Source organism: Prunus avium, chromosome 1 (genome assembly GCF_965620075.1).
Source record: "Prunus avium chromosome 1, drPruAviu1.hap1.1, whole genome shotgun sequence".
NCBI lineage: Eukaryota > Viridiplantae > Streptophyta > Magnoliopsida > Rosales > Rosaceae > Prunus > Prunus avium.
The window spans coordinates 215,809-227,869 of record NC_142284.1 but is presented as its reverse complement, the minus strand read 5'-3'; the positions used below and the strand labels follow the sequence as shown (position 1 = coordinate 227,869).

Below are 12,061 nucleotides of genomic sequence, written 5' to 3'. Positions count from 1 at the left end.
CCTCAATTTGAATATTGTGGGTATGAAGGCGGGGATGAGGAAAAATGCCTAATGGGGATGGGGATGAGATGTGAATGACATACCCACCCTTGATTGGGAGAAACACTTACATAAAACGGGGATAACACTATTTTACTATTCTTGGCCAATCATGATATGCCAAGCGTGATAACTTTTCCACATGACAGACTGTGATTTGCGAAAAATAGCAAAACAGTGCTATCCCCATTTTATACAAATTTTTCTACCTAATTGGAGCCAAAATCCCTTCATTTGTAGTACTAGCTTGTATTTTTTTAAAATTATAAATAAAAAAAAAAAAAAAAAAAAAGTGACCCGCGCTAAAAAAGAGTTGGCGGACCAATGATTCTCCCCAGTCTCCAATTATCAACCAACATACCGAGGTACATGTATAAATACATACATAAAGTTACTCTCTTTACTCAACCCTAATTCTTTAGCAACTTGCATGGTGAGGGACATGAGATGGCTTTCTTCTTTAGCTTCTAGGGCCTCACCTGCACTCAGAAACCTCCCCGAGCAAGCTCAGAGAGAATCCTCATCAAAAAACAAACCCAGAAAAGTTCTGAATCAGACACCTTCTGACAACATTGGAGCTCCTCTTAAAGGTAATTCTCCTAAACCCAACTTTGAGCCGCAAAATCCTAATTTAGTTTCCATTTCAACGAATCCCATTTCAGCTGTTAATCACAAATTTCGTGTTGATAATAAACGAATTGATCACCTATACATCGCTCAAATTCTTTCACGGAAGGACTGGTTTTTATTGCTGGACCACGAGTTGAAGGCCAAGAGGATTTTTTTAAATCCCCAGTTTGTTGCTAGTGTCTTGCAAAACCAAGAAATCCCATTACATTCTTTGAAGTTTTACATATGGGTTTCGAGTACCGACTCGTTATTCGCAAAGAATCAATCAGTTCGTGGTGTTTTAGCCAAGACCTTTTACCGGAAAGGCCCAGTTGTATTGTCTGTTGAATTGCTAAAAGATATTAAGAATTCAGGTTTTAAGGTCAGTGAAGACTTGCTTTGCATATTGATCAGCAGTTGGGGTAGGTTGGGTTTGGCAAAATATTGTGCTGAGGTTTTTGGGCAAATATCATTTTTGGGTCTTAGTCTTAGCACAAGATTGTACAATGCTGTGATCGATGCGTTAGTCAAGTCCAATTCACTTGACTTGGCTTATCTAAAATTCCAACAGATGCCCGCGGATAACTGCATTCCCGATAGGTTCACTTACAATACCCTCATTCATGGAGTTTGCAAGAATGGTATTGTGGATGAGGCACTTCGCTTACTCAAACAAATGGAGGGCTTGGGATATTTGCCTAATGTTTGTACGTATACTATCCTCATAGGTGGGTTTTGTAATTCAAAGAGGGTTGACGAAGCCTTCAGGGTTTTGGAGATAATGAAGGAGAAGAATGTGTCTCCTAATGAAGCTACTATCAGATCATTAGTTCATGGGGTATTTCGTTGCATGGTCCCTAGCAAGGCTTTTGAGTTGTTATTGACTTTTTTTGAAAGGGAGTCTGTATTTTTTAAAGTAGCTTGTGATACCATACTGTGTTGCCTTTCAAATTATAATATGGCAAAAGAGATTGCTCTGTTTTTGAAGAAATCTGGTGCAAGAGGTTATTTGCCTGACAGTTCGACATTCAACATCATAGTGGTTTGTTTGATAAAGGAATTAGCTAATCCTCAGAATGAGGTCCAGGAAATATTTGAAAGTTTTATACAGCGAGGAGTGAAACCAGGATTTAGTACTTATCTTCAATTGATTGAAGCTATGTACAAGGCAGGACAAGGTGATGAGGGGAATCGAATCTTTGATCAAATGATCAAAGAGGGACTTGTGTCAAATGCCTTCTCATACAACATGGTAATTGATTGCTTCTGCAAAGCCAAAATGATGGATAGGGCATCAAAGGCTTTTGGAGATATGCAGTGCAAAGGTATTCCCCCTACCCTTGTTACTTTCAATACACTTCTCACTGGATATTGCAAGGTTGGAGAGGTAGGTAAGGCACATGAACTATTGGCATTGCTCTTGGAACATGGGTTTAAGCCAGATATGTTCACTTTTAGTTCAATAATTGATGGTCTTTGTCGTGTGAACCGGATTGATGATGCTTTTGAATGTTTTGCTGAGATGGTTAGGTGGGGGGTCACTCCAAATGCCATCACATACAATATATTGATACGCGCTCTGTGTTTCATTGGAGATATTGCTAGATCGATGAGACTAATGAAAAGAATGGAGGCAGATGGAATAAAACCAGATGCTTACTCGTTCAATGCTCTTATTCAATGTCTTTGTAGGATGAACAAGGTTGAGAAAGCAGAGGAACTTTTTCTTGCTATGTTAACACTGGGTTTGAATCCCGACAATTATACATACAGTGCTTTTATCAAGGCATTGTGTGATTCAGGAAAACTTGATGTGGCGAAAGAGATATTTCTCTCTATGGAAGCATATGGTTGTTTTCCTGATTCTTCTATTTGTAATATAATTTTAGATTCACTGGTTTGGAATGCCCGTGTAGAAGAGGCCTGTAGTATAATAAAATGTTTTCACAGGAGGAAATAAATTCCTAATTTGTAGGGTAAGGCTATCGCCAGTCCATGTGTTTTATGCTGTTCTGTTGATATGTTTGCTCAGAAGACGAGGATGATGATTTGCGTAATGCATTTTGGAACCAACTGTATCCTGGGTATGTAGCAAGAGACTCCATTTCATCTCCTTTAAATATAGTTGTATTTCTCTTCTTAATAGAAAAACTAGTCTTGAAGATAAGTAGCATTATTTTTGGTGTATGCGCTCTCAATTGTTTCCTTGTCTTCAAGCAGAATTGTGCCCCATATTTATCTCAATTTTAAGTTGCATTAATGTATCCTGAAATCATTTCTTTTTTCTTATTTTATATTACTTGAATTTTGATAACATGTGTACTTTATGTGATTTTTTTACCAGGGAGATGGAAAGTCAGCAAAATTCAGATGTTTTGCCTGTTATCCATAGGAGGAGGCACTAGTACAGAACAGGGGCAAAGACAGATGATGCAGGACAGAGAAAATAATAGGAGGGAGGGGAAGAACAAAGATAAAAGAGAGGGTTTAGAAGAATGAGGATTGAGAATTAGAAGAATGAGGGGGTGTAGAGACAAGTAAACAATAGCCTATGTACAAGGCATCACTTGTGGACGTGGCAGTATTGCTGCTAAGTTTTTCTCCTCAACTTCAAACTTTTATCTGCCACCAAGAAAAAGCTTAAAATTGACAGAAATTCAAGTTGTGAGAACAGCAGGATGATTGAGTAGAATTTGGAAAGCTTGCCACAAGTTGTTTGGACCCGTCTTTCATTTTATTATGAAGTTGAATTGAAGAGGTTCTTGGCCATCCGGTGAAATGCTATTTATTTCATTGTGTTCCTACCCTAGCAAACCCAGATGATTACATGTTTCTAACAGTTTTTGACTTAGTATCAACCTCTGTTGTAGGTGCGACATTCGGGTTTAATCAACCTCTGTTGTAGGTATGTCAATCAGAATAAAAATAAATATATGCTCCTAAATTATTTCCACTTGTAGTCTTTGAGATGATTTGGGGGCTTAGGGGTCCTTTTGGACTCCCCTGACTTGGCACGCTAGTTGTCTTAAAGAGATGCTCCTGCATCAAATATTTATCGTCCTTGCATGTGACTTGAACTCTAATCTCCTCCAACTAAGTGGAGGCAAACCACTAGACCAAAGGCTACTTTGAAATTTGATTTGATCAAAGCTATTAATACAGAGACTGTTGTGTGATTTTAAGTTGTAATTTTCCTGTATTTTGGCATTAAAAAAATACAAATTTGAATTCCCATTTATCTTGGCCCGAGCCTTGCTTAGCATGCCAGTAACATATACAAACTTCAAATTAAGCATATCTTTAGGTTCAATCGTACACTGATCTTTTATGGGTATGAATGATATCCCAACAACTGCAACGTCCAATAATCTCACAGAAGAATAAAGACTTGAGAACCTGTTCATATTTATCATCAGCATTTACAACACCAGATGAACCTCTATATATGGCAAATCGAGGAAAAAATCAAACAATAATAACACAAAAAATGTAATCTTTGTCGTACATGCTATCTTGGTCAGAATTCTCTTAGAAGTCGGAGAAAACCCAGATAAATAATTTTACTAGTGACGCTTCATTTCTCGGAATATGTTTGCCACCTTGGGGGACAATCTTGGTAGGAATTTAAACAACTGCACCGCAAATACAATGATAGACAAACATTAACAACAATATTAAAATGTAAAGAAGCTACAAGCACGATACATGTAAACTTGAATATCATGTGCATGTTCTTACATATTCTAATAGATCCTTTCACAGGTTAAAGAAAGCACATATCACTTCAAACGGTTTTCATCAGAAACCATATAAATTGAATCAATATCCTAAATTTTATAACCACACCATTTGTGGTTCTCTATTTGTATTAATATTTTCTTACAGCATTGCACTTGTAAATGATATATACAAGTTCGTTCAGATCTCGCAGTTGAACAAATTAGAGTAGAAGGTTTTGCAATGCTCAAACTGGTTCATAAAAGTATTGACCAAAAAAAAAAAAAACAAAAAACTGGTTCATAAAAGAAACCTATAGACATCTTTGAGTGGAGAGACAAAGAGAGGGGATGCAGGTCTGAACAGTTTTGCAAGTCTTGGTAAGAACAGCCACGAAAAATATGATTTTTTACTGAAAACTGAAATCACTATAATGTAGAGTAGAACATACCCAAAGTTTCACACATGCATCCATGATAACTGGAATCAGGCAGATAAAAATGGTTATGGCAGACTGATCAACATCAATCCCGTAATGCTCAACAAAAATTTCTAACAATGTCTGCCAACCAGACTCAGAATGATACCTGCAGGTATGCAGTTTTATACATCAGAAAGATTGATATGCACACATTTTTGTCACACAAAGATGAGTAAGATGACGATCACAGATATGAAACTGAAGAAATTAACTAAAATAACTGAAGCCACCGGATGACTATCAAGAGAAATTTTTATATGTTCCGGGTACACCACGTGGCTGGTGTACCATCCAATAAATATAGAACATATGGAATTATTATCCAACTTACTGCATTTCTTTTTATGACATGTGGCGGGCTGCATTGGAAATATTCCATATTTCCTCCGTCTATTGAATGGTACACTAACCACGTGGTGTACTTGGAACACCCAAAAATTACCCGACTATCACACATGAAATAATAAATATCATCATCCCCAAAGCTTCCCTAAGTGACATCGTGCATCCGCAACATGCTGCAGGGGTTTCTGCTGCCCCTGCTAAGGTACAACCTCATTGCACAGCATTGCAAATGCAAGACATCCTGTAAGGGAACTTTCAATTGCAGCCCGTCCAACTACCAATTGCCTTGATCATGCGATTAAGTCAACTAGACCAACAACGTTGTGAGACGTTGTGCATTATTATTGGTAGGTTTGTGTTTTGGTTTAGTTTGTTCAAGCAATTTCTGATCAATTTTGGTAACCATGATTCACAATCCAAAAATCTGAAAAACCTTAAGCAAATATTCTTTCAATTTAATTCATAAAAAAGGATCCCTCATAAAAAGGGGTGTGTGTCTATATATATACATATTTTATATGAAGACGATCTAGTGAATGAAGAGTGCCTTAAACTTGAGACCTAGTACATTATAACTAATTAAATATGAGCGGTTCATATTCACGTTACTCAGTATGCATCTCAACCATTCATATTTAATCTAACAAATGATAGTCAAGTCTTCTATCTAAGTCCCAAACTTACTTAGACCTATGTAGTGTCTTTCTCAGTGCTTGACATCCAGTATTTATTTAAAGACCGGATTTGTAGCCCTGGGATTGATCCCGTGGCTGGGCAAAGTTGCTCTCAAAGTCAAACACCAAAATGCGTTCCGGCTGTAAAGAGCAAGAGTGAGAAAGGGTGAAAGATCCCTTCCCACGCCACAAAGATGCAGTCCAAAGGTTGTTTATCAAGCATGTGATTTTCTGTGGCATGGGAAGGGACAGCCTTTCTCTCTCTTGATCTTTACAGCTGGAACCAATTTTGGTGTTTGACTCTAAGAGCAACTCAGTCAGCCACAAGATCAATTCAAGGGCTGCAATACATGTCCAGTTTTTACCTAAAAACTCGATGTGCTGCACTGAGAAAGGCACTACCCATATATCATGTGTGTGTATATATATGCGGTAATATTCTCTTTGCCATATAACTGGAAAAGTTATGTCGCCAGACTGAATCTGGACTACACAATTTAACAAAAGCCCACCTAATCTGTAGTCCATATTGACAGCCTAGCAAACATAACATGCTAGGCTATCTGGCCAGAGAAAAATTGTGTGTATCTATATTAGCATCAAATCATTTCAAATGTGCCTTTACTTTTATAGATTTCATGGTAAGTCAATTTACATAAACTCTGCATGGTAAACGGAATATAGCAACGGAAAAACCACAGTAGTAAAGAGCAGATAGTATTACCCTAAAAAAATATCTGTGAGAAGTATAATAAGAAATGCCTTCCCGGTATCTGAAATATTATTTATTATCTTATAACCCGTAAATTTCAGCAAAGCTACCTGCAAAAGCAAGGGAAGAATTAAAGAAAATAAAATACAATCAATTTAACAACAGTTGAGTGCAGAATTTTAAAGCTAAAGCTAATCTTCGTACAAAATTTTTAAAGCAGAAACAAAAATATTCTCTATGAATCCAAGATTGCTATGTTTCTTGAGAAACTAGCTACATAGTGAATCTTAATGGTATTTCAAGAGGTTAAGCTATAATTTCATTGTCATACTACTATTTTTGTGTGACATAAGAAACAACACACATCAGCTTGAATTCAACTACTTAGATCTGATGTGTACTGTTTTTTATCTCACCATCTAGATGTCAAATGTTATAGTCTTCACCTAGATAAATATATATTCAGTCAATTTTTACTTTGATATTGATTGCTGTGAAAATTCTGGGCAAACAAAAGGTGTCATAATTGCATAATTTTGTCGACGAGTATTCAGCAAACAATAAGGGTGCATATTTATCAGCCTTAACCACACATATGACAAATTGGAAAGGGCAAAGAAAAAAAAAAGTATTGACAACGACAATCATAGCTAATAATGCAATTGCTGCTCATACTAACTATTTTTGTCTGAAGGATGATGACAATGGTTGTTAACTGTAAAGCGTTCCGAAGACATTCATTTTAAGCAATGTTTTTCACTATCATAGGTAAAAAAAAAAGTTCATACATGAAGGTATACTAAGGAAATAGAGCAATGGTAACTCACTTTACTCTGATTGCAGTATAAAAGAATGAATAATGAGACCCCGAATATCATATCTGACCATATGTTGGCAAATGCTTTACGATTCTCTAATCTCCATTCATCTCTTAGCTCTAATCTGTTGAAACCATAAGGAAAGTAATTGGACAACATTTGTCATTGAATTTATAGTCCAAAAAATCTAGCTTAAGAACATTAAAACATAAGGGCGAACTGTAATTATCAATATAAATAATAATCGCATATGTTTGACGCATAGGTGAATTTGAAGTCACCACTGACAAATGTGAATACTGGACGTTTTAAAAAAGAAATGTTCCATAGTTATCATTTCAGAGATCAATTTCCTAAATAATTTTGTTATGCAGATCCAAATGTATAAGTGCGGAATGAGAAAAGAGTTCAGGTATAGATTTAGACCAAAGAATCAAATGCAAGAAAACCTTAAATGAGATACCAAAATCAAGGCAGTGGAATATGTATGAAACAACACATATAAATTGGGCAATTTTGCTGAATTGTCCTTTCCTTAGAACTTAAAACTATTATATAATATCAAAGCACACACTTTTGAATCTGTTGTATTATATGGGTTCTTCTCTTCTTCTATACTATTTCTTTTACTTTAGAGACTAAAAAAGAAAATCAAACTCTCCATGCTCACTTTTCCAGAAGTATCTCCCTTCCTCCATCGATGTCAAGGTCAATTTTAAGGGCATATCATTAGAATTGTAAAGCTTTCATGGGACTGTGCAATTGTTCTTCCCTTTCCACTTTAAATTGCTCTAAGCATTTTTCTCCAGCTAAAATTTAATTGCGTTTGTATTTAGATCAGAGAAAAGGATATCACAGAGAGGGATTTTTTGTATTCAATTACTACACAGCCTGCTGGTTCCTAGAAATGCCATTATCTTTAGTAGGAACCCTGGCTTCTATATCTCTATATTTGCTCTAGAAAAAGGGAATTGGTATATCCACATCTTTTCCAGCCCTCCACTTTTAACTTCTAAGTACCAGTTTTGGTCACGCTCTGTAGACTTCTTCCGTATTTAATGCATCTCCTCTACCCTGTACCTTATTGTCAATCCCACTTAGACTGCTCGTAGAGTTTCTCTGGAGGAAAATGGTTCCACTATCCTCGTACTCATGTATGTCATGGCTTAGAGTGCTTAATTGCTTAAATCTCCACTCCAACTTTTTGCAGAATTTAAAGGTTTTTAGCAGCCTGAATGTAGTAAAAGATCATGGAGGTTTACACAATGGAACTCGTGATTGATGAAATTATGTAATTAAAAGGTTTAAGTGTTTGACTGTTTATGTAGTCATATGTTCTAGGGTCACAAATCATAAACTCAACTGCCCAAATCTCGGCATGTGTGGCTACTTTTAGCCTTCTTCCAGAACTTACTAATTCCTTGTAATTTACCCACTAATCTCAATTGTGACTTAATGAACCTAATCAACAAAATGGATAAAGATTAAATCAATAATGTTATGGTTTTCCAAAGGAGCACAAAAGAGTGTCAATCTTACGCTTTATGCCTCAATTCCCACCAAACCTCCTCATCAGAAAGCGGTGGAGATTTACCAATTTCCATCTCAAAATGAAATCTTGCTCTCTCAGTTTTTAATTCCTCAACCATTTGAAGCTTTTGATTTCTTCTGACGTCAAGCATTTCTGCAGCAAGTGGTACGGTCTTCACATATCTGTTCACAAAAAGTGGGTGCTCGGCCCATTATTTCATAATTTAGAGGTAAAACAATGGTTAAAAATAAATTTAATACCAATTCCAATGCAACAAAGCATAAAGATTGAACTTACAATCTTTTTCCTTTAGTTTATACATGCATATATAAGACACACAATTATGTATATAATTTTTGTCATAACCACTGCAATTTGAAACTTGGAAAATAGAACCAACCTACCTATAAAGTTATCAATTGTTTCCTTAGAAGAATGACCTACCTAACAAAAAAGTTTTAAGTTAAGGAGAGCAGAAAGGTTAGATTTAGAGAAGTATTATTTATACTATCAATTAATGTTAGATGCTTGTAGGTCTTATATTTGGCTGATCCGTTGAATAAGACACCAAATCTAGGACCTGCATTGATGATGTTGGGTTTTGACTCTTTTGATATAAAACTAAACCAGATTCCTTAACTAAAGATTATAAGTTCTCTTCCATATGCATCCCACATAAGTGTTAGAATTAGAGCATCTAACACTAACCAAATGGCAATGGATGGATACAAGGCTCAGAATTCCCAATGTGGGATTGTATATTCTCCACCACATAATTGCATACATGGCTTTCTTTAAAAGAAAAAATATAAATAGCAGCCACTAATTTCAACATATGCTTTTAATGCAGTCTTCTTTTCTTGCATTAACAGACATTAGCACATTAAGGTGGCATCCCCCAGAAACTTGCCGAAGTTTTTCCTTAAGCTACCCAAGTTAATATCTATAGAGGGGAGACTTAATTGAATATTGGTGATTAGACATGTCACTGGGAAATTCAGAAAGCCGTTGTTGGACAATAATTACAACAAGGCAACACTTTGTCAGTTAAATCTTTAGGATTCAGAGGGTATCAACTCAGTGCCTGAGGTCTCTTTCCTCTCAAAGCAATTTTTTTTCATGATGCACATGCCTTAAATCCCATCCTCTTTTTGAAATGTGTGTGTATGTCTTTCTATATCTGATAAGAAAAAGAGATAACGGTTACCTGTCTAAAAAAGGCATCAGAAGATAGTCGTGAACCACAAAATCCAAGGCCCAGGGTATAATTATTAACACCGCCAAAAATTTAGCCTGTAAAATGGATGAATTTTACTTACGAAATTAGACCTTTAACAAAAAGGAGAAGATCCAAATATGAGACAGAAAAATATCAATATCTGAAGGACAAACGCAGGCTGGCTGACAGAAAATTACACTCAAACCATGTACTGTAGTTTTGTTGCATGTTGGAGTAAGGTTGAAATCAGAAACACCAATGCAATATAAATTTCAATATTGCATGCTTTGATTTGATAGCTCCTATATTAAAGGTGGAATGTCTCATGTTCATACTGCACAAACATGGGTTCCGATATCACAAAAGCAAATGCAAAAAGAAAGAGAATCACAATTGCGTATTATTGTGATCACTATACTAGTGATTACAGTTTTGGACTCAGCCCTAATTGTAATTGTTATTGTACAGAGCAATCTTATCTTTTAGATAGGCTCTCTCCATTATCCTAGTGATTATTAGGAAAGAACTACATTTCTTCAACTAGATTGTTTCCTTTGAATACAATCAATGGAAAATATTTATTACCTTTTGGTTTCCACCATAATTTAATTATTTAAACTGACTTAACAGGAGAGTAATTATTGGAAGAGATGCTTTGATACATTGAAGAATTTTGTATACTCGAGCAAAGGAAATGAAAGGAAATAAAAATAAAAATAAAAACCCACAGTTGTGAAGTGAAGCAAAGAAAATGTATATTTTACTAAAATGAAGAATTTTGTTGACAGACATGAGCACTTACCGAATTGAGTGAGGCATAGCGGAAAACACGGTCTTCATAGAGCATGTCGTCGTCGTCGTCATCTTCCTTTCTAAGAACGAAATCAGTGAGAGAGTAAAGCAAGCCCTTTTCTTGAGTAGGATCCGACTGCACAGCTTCCCAGGAAGTAGAATTAGAATCCGCAAGCCAGTCCTCCCACTTGCGATTCTCCTCGTTCGTCATATCTTGCTGTGCTTCCCTCAGCTCCACGATTGCTTCAGCCCTCGTCTTCCACGCCTCAAATTTCTCACCTTCATCAGAGCCCTCCATCTCCAAGTCATCCTCCGCCTCCACCAGCATGTCATCCTCCTTCAAACCAAGCCAATTGCCATCCTCGTCGAAAAAGAATCTCTGCCACCAGCTCCTTTCCCTTTTTCGTTTCCCGGCATTTGGGATGAACCCGGCGGCAGACCTCCGTCTTGTATCGCCCAGTTGAGCCACTAATGTCGACGAATTTCTGTGCAGATAAAAGGAGCTCCGCCGCAGCTTCGGGTTATTAAAGATAAAGTTTTTGCATAAGACCATGGAGGACATGATTAGTATGAGCCCACATTTTTCAGCTTCTCAAAGCAGAAATGGAATTCAAACATGAACATAAGTGGAAGTAAATAAGAGAGAGCATGAAGAACAAGAGGTGTTGGTTGGTAAAGAGATATTGAGGGAAAGAGGATAACGGTTTAGTCATTCCTTTATTTATGAGTTCCGCGAATATTAACAATACAAATATTTTTATTTTTTCACTTTATTATTACTAGCCTCTCTACACGCGCTTCCGCGCCTGCGAGAGGATAAAGGTTTAGTCATTCCTTTATTTTTTCACTTGATTATTATTAATTTTTTTGGGTTGCCAAAATTAAGAAGAGAATGGGGAAAATCACAAACATAGGTGCTTAGAGGTTTGAATCCGAATCATTTGGGAGCACACCAAAGGTTTGAGCTAACCATTTAACATCCAATTGGTTATTTTTTCACTTTATTCAAACTAGCCCCTTGGCATGTGTTAATTGGTTTTATTTTTTTATTTTTTATTTTATTTTTAGAATTAAGAAAAGATAACATGGGTAGTTATGTTTTATAAAGTAGGACCTGTTATCTG

The 12,061-nt window shown here is 36.3% G+C and overlaps 2 protein-coding genes across 2 annotated transcripts; one reads left to right on the top strand and one right to left on the bottom strand.

The window, feature by feature from the left end:
- The first annotated feature begins 411 nt into the window (after positions 1–411).
- On the top strand, positions 412–3,805 carry PPR40 (pentatricopeptide (PPR) domain protein 40). The gene is made up of 2 exons (XM_021961038.2): positions 412–2,732; positions 2,993–3,805. Exon 1 carries the CDS (start codon positions 470–472, stop codon positions 2,606–2,608), a length of 2,139 nt encoding a protein of 712 aa, XP_021816730.1. The 5' UTR covers positions 412–469; the 3' UTR covers positions 2,609–2,732; positions 2,993–3,805.
- A 184-nt stretch (positions 3,806–3,989) lies between these two features.
- Positions 3,990–11,640, bottom strand: LOC110759036 (CemA-like proton extrusion protein-like protein). Its single transcript, XM_088246511.1, has 7 exons — positions 10,948–11,640; positions 10,134–10,219; positions 8,935–9,108; positions 7,405–7,519; positions 6,590–6,687; positions 4,817–4,952; positions 3,990–4,280 (listed from the first exon to the last, which is right to left on the bottom strand). The coding sequence occupies exons 1-7, from the start codon at positions 11,497–11,499 to the stop codon at positions 4,212–4,214; spliced, it is 1,230 nt and encodes a 409-aa protein (XP_088102637.1). The 5' UTR covers positions 11,500–11,640; the 3' UTR covers positions 3,990–4,211.
- Between the last annotated feature and the right edge of the window lie 421 nt (positions 11,641–12,061).